We start from the raw sequence: 12,795 nt of genomic DNA, 5'->3' as shown, positions 1-12,795 counted from the left end.
CCACCGCTCTTTCCCCGCTGGAAGTGCCCAGCTTGCTCAGGTGCTCCTCAGACAGAGGCTGTGACAGGGTTTGGACCATCTTTGTTGCCTTTCTAGGAGCCTTTTCTTTTTTCCACAATTGACCAGTGGCAGGGGTGCTTTCCTGCTGGTGTTGGGGTGTCCTGGCTGCCATGACTCTCTGCCCACTGCCATTGCACCTGAGCAGCTCCCCTGTGAGTGCCTGGGACCATCAGACATTTTCCGGCACATTTCCTTTTCGGGAAAAGAAAAACGTCTGGCTGAGAGGGCTGAGGGGAAGGGGCAGGCTTAGCAGTTTATTTTTACAGTTTCCTTCTATTGTTGTAGCTGGATCATCTCACCAGGCCTGTCTGGGAGTTTTAGCATGGCTTCCCAAGGAAAGGAGATGGATGCAGGGGCTCTGCCAGCCTGTCTGTCCATCCCAGTCCCTTTGTGAAACATTTTGGCTGGACACATGTCGTGGCAGAAGGACCTTCCTGGTGCCATGAAGGCTGGAGGGGTAGAGGGAGAGAGCAGGCTGAGACCCTGGTGAGGAGGTACCTGGTGTGGGTGCAGAGCAGGAAACAGAATGTGAGACTGGGAATCTGCCTGGCTTCGATTGGCTGCCCGTGGCGTGAAGACGGGAAGGAGGTGGTGCCAGGAGCTTGGAAATGTGTGGTGGCCTGTGCGGTATTACCCAAGGTGGGGGAGCTCATTTTGCCAGCTATCCCCAGTCTTGCCATCATGTAGGAGTGGCTGAGCCTTGGGCTGCTGGTGGCCACAGGGCTCACAAACATTGAGCCCTTGTCCCACCCTGCTCATGGGGATGCAAGCACCCACGGCACTGGGTGCCCCAAGGAGCTCAGAATGGGGCCAGGAGAAGTGCGAGGCATCCCTCAATGGGACCAGGACTCCAAGCAGCCACGCTGCCACTGCCAGGGTCCCAAGCAGCCCCCTTTCTCACAGGACAAGCAGCGAGTGCAGCAGCGAGGGAAGGAGTGAGGACGAGGAGACCCGGTCCCGGCTCATTGACTGCATCATCCAGAACGACACGGAGGGGTACTCCACTGTGGAGGCACCGCGCGCTGAGGGTGCCCTGTTCAGCCTGCCAGCCCATCTCTACCCAGACGAAGTCCTGGATGACCTCACCATCTCCCCTTACGCCAGCTTCACATCGCTCTCCGAGCCCCGACCCACTATGCTCAGCGGCTGGCTGGACAAGCTCTCCCCACAGGGGTATGTGCCCACCCATGGTGTGGTCCCCATAGGTAAAGCCCCCTCAGGCAAGGCTGGTGAGATGGACACACTGGTTATCATTCCCTTTAGCTCCCAGATCCCTGCTGGGGCATCTGGACCTCCCCACACATTCCAGTGCTTTTGGGTGCCCCAGTTCTCCTCTGTTCAGCCACACTAGGGGGAAGGGGAGTCTGTGAACAAATGTGGGGTCCTCAGGGAGGACAGTCTCCTTCCCCACAGCCCGATTTTTCTGCCATCCCAACAGGAACTATGTCTTCCAGAGACGCTATGTCCGCTTTGATGGGAAGAACTTGATGTACTTCAGCAGTGACAAGGTACGAAGGGGCAGGATGCGGGCAAGGTGGGGGCTGCACCGTGCAAGACAAGCAGTGTGCCTTGACACCACATGAGCTGCCATATTCCCTTTGCCTCCCCTTGTCCTCCTTCTGTAAAGAGCCAGTACTGCTTTACCATTGCCAGGGTGAAGTCACCATGCCCCCTGTGCCTGGGGGGCTCTGGGCACAGCCCCACACCATAGGAAGTCCAGGGTAGCAAGGGTCTTTCTGCCAGTGGGGAGCAGGTGAGGGGGGTCCTGCCAGCTCACAAGCCCTGGGGCTGGCTGTAAATGGAGGATCTCTGAGTACCAGTCACGGACCTATCCCTACCTGAATCCTGAGCTCCAGCCCAGCTGCTGATGCCCTCCAGGCTGTGATACGAGACAGCACCCAGCCAAGTACCTGGGGGTGTGGAGGATGTGCTGCACGAGGGAGTTTTTCTCACTGTGGGTGCTGGCACTGTGGCTTAGGTGCATGGGATGAGTCAACAGCCCTTTCCTGTGCCACATCCTCTCATCCTGCTGCAGGGACACTGCATGGCCCCATGGGAACTGCCACGGGGTGCTGGTGGCTGTCACGCCACCCAGGGTGACAGGTACTGCGGTCCCAGTCCTGCAGCACAGCCAGCCAGGCTGGCCCCACGTCAGTGGCATCTCAGCAGAACCAGGCACCATGCCTGGCCCTGAAGCAGTCACTTTACAGAAGGCTGCAGGCATCCCTGCCATGTCCCCTCACCCCTCCAGGCATATGGTGTCAGCGTGTCTGGCAAAGCAGGTGCTCGGGTAGCCAGGTTATGGAGGTGTCCCACAGGAAGAGCAAAGGGGGATAACCCCTTCTGGTGCTCATTGCAGGAGCCCTATCCCAAGGGGGTGATCCCGCTGTCTGTCATTGAGATGGCTCGCTCCACCAAAGACAACAAGTTCCAGGTCTTCACTAGCCATCGGATCTTCGTCTTCCGTGCTGAGAATGAAGGTAAACAAAATCCTGAGCCAGAGCCCACTGGTCCCCAAGGAACTGTCCCTGCCTCCCTTCTCCAGCTAGAGCATCCTGGGGGCAGACCTCACCCCATCCCCAAAACCTCCAGCTGCTACAAGCAGGGTCACCACTCCCCTGCCATTCCTGCCGGGTGTTCTGTTCCATGCCCGGGCTGTTGGGAAGGTCTCACACTCAATCCCTCATGCCTGACCCCCAGCCCAGAGGAATGAGTGGTGCTCCACGCTGCAGAAGAAAGTGTCAGACCAGCGCCTGGTGGGCTCCCGGCCGCGGCCCGCCAACACCGCTCACTGCCAGAAGTCAGGCACCCTGGAGCTGAAGGGCCAGAAGTCCAAGGTGTTTGCAGCCCTGAGCCTGCCTGAGATGTGGCTGTACAAGAGTGAGCAGGTTTGTGGCTGGATCAGACACCCCACTGGCACAGAGGGCTGTGCCGATGGGGGATGGGATGAGAGCGATGGAGGAAGCTTAGTCAGGGCTGGTGGCAAAGGGAGAGCAGTGAGGAAAAGGATGGGTGGGAGAAAGGGGCGGGCAGAGCAGAAGCTGGAGATCCTGAACAGGGCAAAAACAGGGGAGCCTGGGGTTGGAGATGCAGCAGGTACCAGAAGTGGACCCCGCTCCCATACTCCCCACTATCACCAAATTATCTTCGTCTCTGCCAGACACTTAGGTCTTAGTCGCACTAAAGCATCCCAGTTCATCAAAAGACACACCATTGACCATGAATCCTGCTGCAGCAAGGGCTCACCCCATGGGAGGCAGCAGGTCTCTGCCAGACTGGCACACCCTGCCTGCTGCCCACGGAAACCCCCACCTCCTGCCTGCTGAGTTTTCTCAGCACTCCCAGTTTCCCCCAGACAATTCTTTCCATTTTGCCTGGTGCACATTAAGCAGCATCAAGATTGTGGTTTTGCTCAAGTTCATACTTTCTTTAGGAATGTGACAGATTCAGTGTGGACTCAAATCCCTAAACAGAGGGATATGAATGTGGGCAGAACTTGCCTTTCATTTTAAAGCGTAATATACTTGCTGAATGCTTTATGTCAGACCACGTGGGATGGCTGGGAGATGTGGTACCAGGTCTGACTGGTCCAAGCAGAGCAGTGATGGGAGTGGGGGTGCCAGGCTGCGGCCCCAGCATCACAGATGTGCCCACAGTGGTGTAGCTACGGTGGCCATGGTGCTGCAGAGCCAACACCGGTGTCACTCTGAATTACAGTTCTTTAAAATGGGCATTGGCATCTGCTTCATTGAGATGCGCGGCTCCACCATCCGCGAAGCCAAGAATCGTAGCTTCGAGCTCATCACCCCCTTCAAAACATTCAGGTATGCCAGGTGTCTGGGTGGGACGAGGTGGGGGGAGCAGCTGGACCTGGGGGCTGGGAGCTCCAGGCCGCTGAGTTTCAGCTGTGCTGGTGCTCGAAGCTTCGTGGCAGAGTCGGAGCGGGAGAAGCGGGAGTGGATGGAGGCCCTGCAGGAGGCCATAGCTGAGATGCTCTACGACTACGAGGTGGCAGAGAAGATCTGGTCCAACAAAGCCAACAAATACTGTGCAGACTGCTGGGCGCAGGGTCCTGACTGGGCGTCCATCAACTTGTGTGTGGTCATCTGCAAGCAGTGTGCAGGCCAGTGCATCTCCCTGGGGGGCGCATCGGGCTCCCCACGGATGTGGGTTGGGCCTGCCTGGGTTACGGGTGTGGCTTGGGTGCCAGTTCCCTGGCAGGACCAAGCGTGCTCACTCACTCGCCTGCTCTCCACAGGGCAGCACCGCAGCCTGGGCTCCAACATTTCCAAAGTGCAGAGTCTGAAGCTCGATACCAGCGTCTGGTCCAACGAAATTGTACAGGTAGAAGCACTCAGGGAAGGATGTGGGGCTGACATGGCATGCTCAGGGGCCAGGCTGCTTCCTCAGGCAGGGCAGAAGCCCCACAGTCATCCTCGGGATGCAGGGATGCCGGGCATCCTCCTCCTCCCAGCTGGGCCTGGTGCTCACCATGACCATGGCACTCTCCTGCAGCTCTTCATTGTGCTGGGAAACGATCGAGCCAACCGCTTTTGGGCCGCTCGCCTCCCCGCTGCCGAGGCTCTCTACCCAGATGCCAGTGCCGAGCAGAGACGGGACTTCATCTCCCGCAAGTACCGAGAGGGTCGGTACCGCCTGCCCCATCCCCACTATGCCACTCAGGAGGAAGTGCTGCAGGTAGGGACCATCTTGGGATGCAGACAGAATGCTGGGGGGCTGAGAACCACCCCAGAGCTCTGGGTGTGAGATGCAATCACCTGCTTGGCTGCATGTGCCTGCACCCCCGTACCAGGAAGTCCCGGGGTTTCGGGTGGGATGTTGTGCCCAGCTTTGCCTGCCTTTGAGCACTCCTGCCAGCAGGCTGGGGGTCTCCATGAGCCGGGACATGGTCCCTACGGGTGCCTGTCTTGTCCCAGGCACTTTGCACTGCAGTGGCAGGACCAGCCCTGCTCAAGACCATCCTGCAGTTCTTCTCATCCTCGGAGGCTGGGCTGGACCCTGCCACGTGTGAGGTGGCTTCTGGGGCTGACCTTTGGTGGGGACCAGAGAGCAAAAGGCTCAGGAACCGTTCAGGTAATGAGGATCTTCAAGCCCCATCTGGCTTGGTGATGAGGGGGCTTCCTCCTTGCCTCTGCCCTCCACAGCGTGCCCCAAAGCTGGGGACGGACAGGGCATCAGGCACTGTGGCTCTCTGGGGGACCTGCCTGCCCTACTGCACCCCTCTTTAGGGATGGGACAAGGCAGCAGGTTCCCCTGAAGTCCCTTTTCAGGGAACACCATGCATGGTGCATCCCCTTCCCCACACCGGCATGAGTGGGGTCTCCCTGCCTCCCAGTACCCATGTTTTGGTGGGTTCCTGGTCCCTCCCTGCTCTCAGCACCATTCCCCACAGGGAGCCCCTGTGCACGGGAACCAGGTCCAGAGGGTGTCTACAATGAGATCACACAGCCAGTGACACACAGCGGGTACCTGTACCGGGCCGTGACCCCCCCCAGGCTCCCAAGTGCCAAGAAGAGTAAAGACGGTAAGCATGGGAAACACGGGGAGCAGCAGTGGGGTGCCCACCCCATGCCACTGACCCCCTGGTCCCGCAGAATTCCAGCGTACCTGGTGCTCCCTGGAGAGAGCCCTGCTTTTCTTTGAGACTGAGAAATGCACTGAGCCCTTGGGCCACATCAAGAGTGGGGACCTCATCTCCCTGGGTGTGAGCAGAATCCAGGCACTCGCCAGCCCTGGGCCCACTGAAAGGTACCCCCAGCCTTGCCCCCACTGCCTGCCCAGAGAGCCCTTGGGCATGCAGAGGGCAGGATGCTTGGTGCAATGCTCTGGCTCTGGGTGTAGGTTCGGCGTAGGGGGATGCCCTGATGGGCTTGTTTGTCCTCTGCAGGTTTCGCTTCACCCTTGAGCTCTTTCTCACAGGGGAAAAAGTGCAGCAGCTGGGAACTGATGGGCCCGAGGCGCTGCAAGCTTGGGCCAGTGCCATTGGCAAGGTGAGCCAGCCCCAGCCCCCCATGACACTGGTGGGCCCCTGGGCTCCCTCCCCTCTTCCACGTTGTGATTCCTCTCAGGTCCCCATGCTCTTCATCCTCTTTGGCAATCAACCTCCTTCCCTTTGCAGGGGATCCCACCCTCCCCAGTGACCTGCTCACATCCTCACTGGGGTCTGTGCTCGCGGGCCAAGCCCTGTCCTTACCTGGCTTGTCTCTTGCTCTGTCCTACAGTGGTTCACGCCCGTGAGCTGTCACTGCCTGCTGGGCTACGAGTTCCAGCGCGTAGGCCAGCTGCGCTACAAGTGCATGCTCAACCCTGAGCAGTGGCAGCAGGCCTTCTTCATCCTGCAGAAAGCCCACCTCTTCATCTGCCCTGCCGAGGATGATGGGGCTGAGGACAGCATCAACCTCCGGCGGCTGCAGGAGCTCAGTGAGTGCCGTGCCGCAGCCCAGGACAGGCACCACGTTCTGGGTGGCCATGCAAGGCTCTGACCCCTCTACTTCTCACCCCGATGCAGGTCTGGTTCCCCCCACAGAGACCCCAGAGAAGAAGGAGCTGCTTGTCCTGGTGGAGATGGGAAGGTGAGTCCTGCTGGAAGGATGGGGAATGTGCCAAGCAAGCTCAGCAGGCTGCCTGGGGCTGCTGCCCAGGGCCTTACAGAAAGTCACCCTAGCCCAGGGTCTCTTGCCAGGTTAGGGTGTCTCTTGGCTCAGCCTGGCTGTGCCTTGCTCCCTGTCCCATAGCCAGGCTGTACGTATGGGGGTAACCTGCCCCGCCTGGCAACCTTCATTTCCTCTTCTCTACCCTTGTCGTTCTCAGGACATTTTACCTGCAGGGTTTGTCGCGGGCAGACTCAGCAGCATGGTATGCTGACATCCAGGCGTCAGCAGGAGGCCGGGGTAACGCACTGCGGGACCAGCAGCTGAGCCGGGGGGACATCCCCATTATCGTGGATAGCTGCATCGCCTTCATCACCCAGTACGGTGAGTCCAGTTTGGCAGCACGGCACGGCCGGAGCATCCTCCAGCAGGTACAGGGCAGTTGAGGGGTGCAGGCAGGAGGAACAGGTCTCAGGGTACCAGCCCCCCTTGGGGCCTCTCGGGGCAGGATTGGGCCCCATGACCCTATGTCCCTGCCCCAGGGCTGCGGCATGAGGGAATTTACCGCAAGAATGGGGCCAAGTCCCGGATCAAGGTACTGATGGAAGAGTTTCGGCGGGGTGCTCGCAACGTCAAGCTGCGCATCAATGACAACTTCATCGAGGACGTCACCGACGTGCTGAAGAGGTTCTTCCGTGAGCTTGAGGACCCCGTCTTCACCCTGGAGCTGCACCCACAGTGGAAAGAAGCTTCAGGTACCTCCTTCACCCAACCCCAGCTTCCACACTGAGCTGCCTGCCAGGTGCCCCTGGGGCTGGTGTCCCTCAGGCCGGGGTCCATGCCCTGGTGCCATGTCAGCTCTGTGTCCACTGGACTCAGAAATGGTCCAGGACTCATTTTCCTCCCTCCAGAAATCTCCTCAAAGCCCCAGCGCCTGGAGCGGTACAAAGAGCTCATTCATCGCCTGCCTCGCCTCAACCGCAAGACCCTGGCAGCGCTGATTGGGCACCTCTACCGGTCAGTGGGCCACCTCCCTGCTGGGTCTCCTAGTCCAGCCAGGAGCCCAAGACCAGCCAGCAGTGTGGGGTATCCCTGCTGCCCAGAGAATGCTGCCCAGTGCCAGTGCCCTGCCCCAACAACCCCCCAGCTGGTGTTGGCATGAGCTGGGGCATGAGGGACACCTCAAACATTCCCAAAGTTGTCCTGCAGCAAGGGGAAGTGATGGGAGGTTTGGAAATAAGGGACATCCCCTGTAGGATGTAAACGGCACCCAGAGCCCAAAAAAGAGGGAAAAAACCAAATTCCTGACCCAGAGGATAAGGTGAGGCTGTTGTCTGGTATGATGGCAGCTGGAAGTTCTCAAAACAGGAACTGCCCAGCTTGAAGTTCCCACTGCTGGGAAGCTGGGGAAAAGCAGGCTGTTTGTCAGGAGTTTGTATGAGGCAGAGGAGGGTGGCTGGGGCCAAATCCCCACCCAGAGTGGGACCAGCCCCTCACCTCTGCCCTCCTTGTCCCAGGGTGCAGAAATGTGCAGACCTCAACCAGATGAGCACCAAGAACCTGTCGCTGCTCTTCGCACCCAGCCTTTTCCAGACTGATGGCAAAGGGGAGCACGAGGTCAAGGTGATGGAAGACCTCATTGACAACTACGTCAGCATCTTCAATGTAAGCTCCCTGCAGGGGCCTTGCCAGCCCCCTCCATGCTGGTTCTGCCTGTCTTCCCTTGTACCCCACCATGCTGCCCATCTCTGCCTCCCCCTGCATCCCTCCATGCTGGACATCTGCCCTCAAGCCATATCCCATTCCACATTGACTCCATGTGTCTCCCTTCTTCCCCTGTGCACCCTTCCTCCGGCAGATTGATGAGGACCAGGTATCTCAGATGGATCTGGAGAACAGCCTGATCACTACCTGGAGGGACACGCAGGTACTAGGGATGTGCTTGCTGGTCCTCATGACGTCAGGGACCCCCAGGCTGGTGAAACTACCTGGAGGATGAGGGCACTACCAGCTGTCCATCCTGGGTCCCTGCTGTCCCACACCAGATATCTTGGGAAGGACCTTCCCCCTGGTGTCTCCCCTTGCCCATGAGGGTCCTGCCCAGGGGAGAAGCAGCCCCAGATCCCTGGGACACCATTGCCAGACCCTGGGGAGAGGGGATGTGCACAGCACCCCTGACAGCACAGCACCAATGCCACCCATTCTTCCCCCAGCTCTCACAGGCTGGGGATCTCATCATCGAGGTTTACCTGGAGCAGAAGCTGCCCGACTGCTGCGTCACCCTGAAGGTGAGTCCCGAAGGAGGGCCATGCTGGAGAGGAAGCAAGGAGGGATGCAGGCTTCTGGCACAGCCTGTCCCTGGGACCCATCCTGCCATCACCCACTGCAGCTCCCCGTGTGTCCGGCCCCAGGTGTCCCCCACAATGACGGCGGAGGAACTCACCAACCAGGTGCTGGAGATGCGCAACGTGGCGGCCAGCCTGGATATTTGGCTGACCTTCGAGGCCCTGGAGAACGGGGAGCTGGGTGAGCATGGTGGGGATGACATGGGGGATGCTCTCAGCATGGCTGGGCTGGTAAGGAGGAAGTGTGGTGTACTGGCGATGGGGACAGGCACAGGGAAGGGAACACAGCGGTGAGAGTGTCTCTGCTTCCCCAGAGCGGCCCCTGCACCCCAAGGAGAAGGTGCTGGAACAGGCTTTGCAGTGGTGCAAGCTTCCAGAGCCAAGCACTGCATACCTGCTGGTGCGGAAGGTCCCCATCGGTGAGGGCAGCTGTCTCTTCACAGGTAAGGCAATCATAAGGGTCCCAGCCCCTAAGGGTGTCCCCAGATGGGGACAGCTCTGCCTGAGCTTCTCCCTGCCCAGGCCACTGCCCTGCAGCCATCAAGGGCACATACCTGAGACGCACAGTGGGATCCCCCTGCAACACCCCAGACACCCTCACATGCTTCCCGTCCCTCTGAACCCCATCTCCCTGCATTGGGCAGGCATCAAGCGTGAAACGCCCAAGTGCGGGCTGCTGAAATGCCGCGAGGAGCCCCCCAAGCTGCTGGGGAACAAGTTTCAGGAGCGCTACTTCGTCATCCGGGACCGGAGGCTGCTACTGCTCAAGGAGAAGAGGGTACACAGGGGATGCTGCGGGGATGGACCTGCACCCCAAGGGCAGAAGGAGAAACAGGGAGGCAGTGGGAGCCCCAGGACAGCGGTGGCACAGTGGTGGCTGGCTTGGCAGGAAGGTTGGCACCAACCTGAGCTGACCCGAAGTATTTCTTTCCCCAGAGTGCCAAGCCGGAGCGTGAGTGGCCCCTGGATGCAGCCAAGGTTTACATGGGCATCAAGAAGAAGCTGAAGCCACCAGCCCAGTAAGTGGGACCTTCCCTGGCCACAGCCATGGGGCATGCATCCCCCGGTCCCTATCCCCAGCACCCAGCACACACACCCAGCTGCTGGGAGCATGCCAAGCCCACTCAGACCCATAGCTGTCACAAGCCTAGGCCCGTGGGGCGAGCTCAGCCCCCGACCCCGCTGCGCACAGACCCCAAGCTGTGTCTGAGCTTGGCGATGCTGCCCCACAGCCTGTCTCTTCCTTTCCTCAGGTGGGGCTTCACACTAACCCTGGACAAGCAGCAGCTGTGAGTATCTGCCCCCGACACCCTAGGGCTGGGGAGAAGTTGAGATCTGTCCCCAGTTTCAGTGGTAGTGGGACAACCAGAGACAGTGCTGAGGGGCAGGCAGAGCTGGTGCCTGGCTGGGGCACTCAAGGGGCAGAGTGGCAGGGCCACATGCTCATTGGCACAAGGTGGGGGCTAGGCTTCAGGGGAAATCCACCTCCATAACATACATGCTTCCTACCTCCCCATCCACACCAATGCCCCTGGGAGAGAAGACTTCCAAGCACCCAGCACCAGGTTCCAGAGGGACCTGCCCACCCTGCCCAGATATGTGTCACCTGCATGGCTGTGCCACCTGCCAGCCATCACCCAACACTGCTCCGTGTCCCCATGCACCTAATGCCAGGTGCTCCTGCACCCTGCACCAAGCTGGGCTCCCCTGCCCTGGCCTCCCGGGCACCGCTGGGTGCCCAGGCACATCCTGCTGATCCTGTCCCCATTTCCCTGGGGCAGTAGCTGAGCATGTCACCTGCCCTTGACATGGGGCTGAGATGTTATTCTAAGGGCAGCAAGGATAGCTGAGGCAAGGCGCTTCATGGGCGCACAACGAGCTCTCGCTTTGCACTGCACCAGCGATTTGGGCATGCAGAAAGTTTCAGAGGTGCAGCCCCACTGGGTGTAGTTGTGCCTGACAGCCCTGGGCCCACAAGCACGTTGACAAGGGGACATGAGGCCTGCTGGCCCTGCTCACAAGCAGCTTCTCAGCCGACTCCTCCACAGGTACCTGGTGTGCTCGGGGCAGGCTGAGCTGTGGGACTGGACCACCAGTATCCTCAAGGCTCAGGTGGGTGCATGCTGGCCATGTCACACAGCTGGGCTAGGCTGGGAGGGGAGGGGGCTGGCAGGGCAACCTGGCATGACCTCCTCCCTGCCCTGTCCTTGTGCACAGCACGATGACCTGCGCCCCGTGATCATGCGCCGGCGCTCCTCCTCCGACCTCGCCAAGCAGAAGTTCGGCACCATGCCACTGGTGCCCCTGCACGGGGACAGCACCGACACCACCATGCTCTCCGCCAACCAGACCCTGGTAAAGCCCCCACAGCTACCCCTGCCCATGGGTGCTCTGTACCCACCCAGGTCTGTGCACCTGTTCCAGAGGGCCCCGGAGGCAGGTGGACTGTTGCAGGTGCTTTGAGTGTGTGTCCCTGTGCTCAGCAGTGTGGGTGTGCTGCGTGCTGTTCTCGTGGCAGCTCTCTGTGTGTGCAGGGCTTTGTGAGAGCACGAGGGGTGCTGCGCCCCACTACCCATCCTCTGCCTGCGGAGGACCTGTGACCCTGCTCCGCGCTATCACATGCTTACCTCTGCCCGTCTCCTCTGTTTCTAGCGCCGCCTGCACACGCGAAGGACTTTGTCCATGTTCTTTGTAAGTACCTGCACACGTGGAGCACGTCTGTTGCTGGCTTTGCACCGTGCCTCCTGGCTACGGCAGCAAGGGCTCACCTGCAGCATCCCACCTGCACTTGGAGACATGCCCAGGCCCTCCTGCCCACCCTCTGAGGCAGAGGAGGGGGTACCCATTGCTCTGTGCATCCCATACCCAAGGATGGGGGTACCTGCATGGTGCTGCTGTGTGCAAGCAAGACCACAACAGTCCAGTCCAGTTCCCAGAGCCTCTCCCACTGGGAGCACATTGCTCAGAGGGGACCAACATAGGAAATGTGAGGAAGTAGGTTTGGGTCCTCCTCACCATCAGGTTATTTCCATGGGGGCCACCTGACTGGACCTTACCTCTCCTGGCTTTGTGCTCTGCATGGGCACCCATCTGCCCTCCCCGCTCCAGGGAACCTCTGCCAAGGGACATTGGGCTGGTGCCACAACCTGGTGGCATGAACCATGCCTCGGCAGGGACCAAAAGGCTCACCTTCCATCAGTGACAGGGGAGAGGGCAACAGTTCCTGAACCAAGAGTCCTGATGGGGGGCGGGGGGGATGGGGGCGTGGTCCCCTGCAGGCATCAGCCCCAGGGGAAGGGAGAAAGGGTCCCCAGGTAGTGCCCAAGTGCAGGGAGGGCAAGGTGAGGGGGGATGGAGAGGTACAGCTTGGTGCAGAGAGTTCCCCTCACCCCAACCCCTGTCTTCTCCCAGCCCATGAAGATGCACCAGGACTCCCTGGAGGAGCAACAGGAGAAGGAAGCAGATGCCGATCCTGTCTACGAGGAGGTGGGCAACTTCCCTGAGCTGGCTGCGCTGGAGCTGGGCCAGGGGCTGCTGGCAGACCTGTCGATCACGCCCCCTGCGGACAGGTCCAAGAAGCTGGCCCCATTCCCCGAGCAGCCCCCGGCCACAGCACTGCGCTCCTCACTGCCCGCCAGCCCAGCACAGAAGGTGGCGGGTCCCTCTGTCACCAAAGCCCTGTCGCTCGAAAGGGGCTTGAACCTGGACAGTGACAAAGCTCCAGCCCAGGGGCTCAGACCCACCAAAACAGCCTCTCTTGGGAGGAACATGGAGCCTTC

General features: G+C 60.1%; 1 protein-coding gene across 1 annotated transcript in view; it reads left to right on the top strand.

Annotated features, from left to right (window-relative positions):
* ARAP3 (ArfGAP with RhoGAP domain, ankyrin repeat and PH domain 3) overlaps positions 1-12,795 on the top strand; it is a 19,115-nt gene that overhangs the window by 6,135 nt on the left and 185 nt on the right. The window contains 29 exon segments of the mRNA XM_010155796.1: positions 964-1,233; positions 1,499-1,568; positions 2,420-2,540; positions 2,761-2,948; positions 3,778-3,884; positions 3,984-4,183; positions 4,319-4,404; positions 4,576-4,758; positions 4,998-5,154; positions 5,474-5,605; positions 5,676-5,829; positions 5,969-6,071; positions 6,303-6,501; positions 6,590-6,653; positions 6,892-7,055; positions 7,214-7,426; positions 7,583-7,688; positions 8,189-8,336; positions 8,530-8,598; positions 8,885-8,959; positions 9,083-9,197; positions 9,331-9,459; positions 9,661-9,794; positions 9,953-10,035; positions 10,270-10,305; positions 11,065-11,128; positions 11,234-11,371; positions 11,669-11,707; positions 12,428-12,795. Coding sequence (XP_010154098.1) covers positions 964-1,233; positions 1,499-1,568; positions 2,420-2,540; positions 2,761-2,948; positions 3,778-3,884; positions 3,984-4,183; positions 4,319-4,404; positions 4,576-4,758; positions 4,998-5,154; positions 5,474-5,605; positions 5,676-5,829; positions 5,969-6,071; positions 6,303-6,501; positions 6,590-6,653; positions 6,892-7,055; positions 7,214-7,426; positions 7,583-7,688; positions 8,189-8,336; positions 8,530-8,598; positions 8,885-8,959; positions 9,083-9,197; positions 9,331-9,459; positions 9,661-9,794; positions 9,953-10,035; positions 10,270-10,305; positions 11,065-11,128; positions 11,234-11,371; positions 11,669-11,707; positions 12,428-12,795 — 3,915 coding nt within the window.

This window comes from Eurypyga helias, unplaced genomic scaffold (assembly GCF_000690775.1).
Source record: "Eurypyga helias isolate BGI_N326 unplaced genomic scaffold, ASM69077v1 scaffold21727, whole genome shotgun sequence".
Classification (NCBI taxonomy): domain Eukaryota; kingdom Metazoa; phylum Chordata; class Aves; order Eurypygiformes; family Eurypygidae; genus Eurypyga; species Eurypyga helias.
Note: the sequence above shows the minus strand (reverse complement) of the source record. Positions and strands in the feature narration are given on the sequence as shown.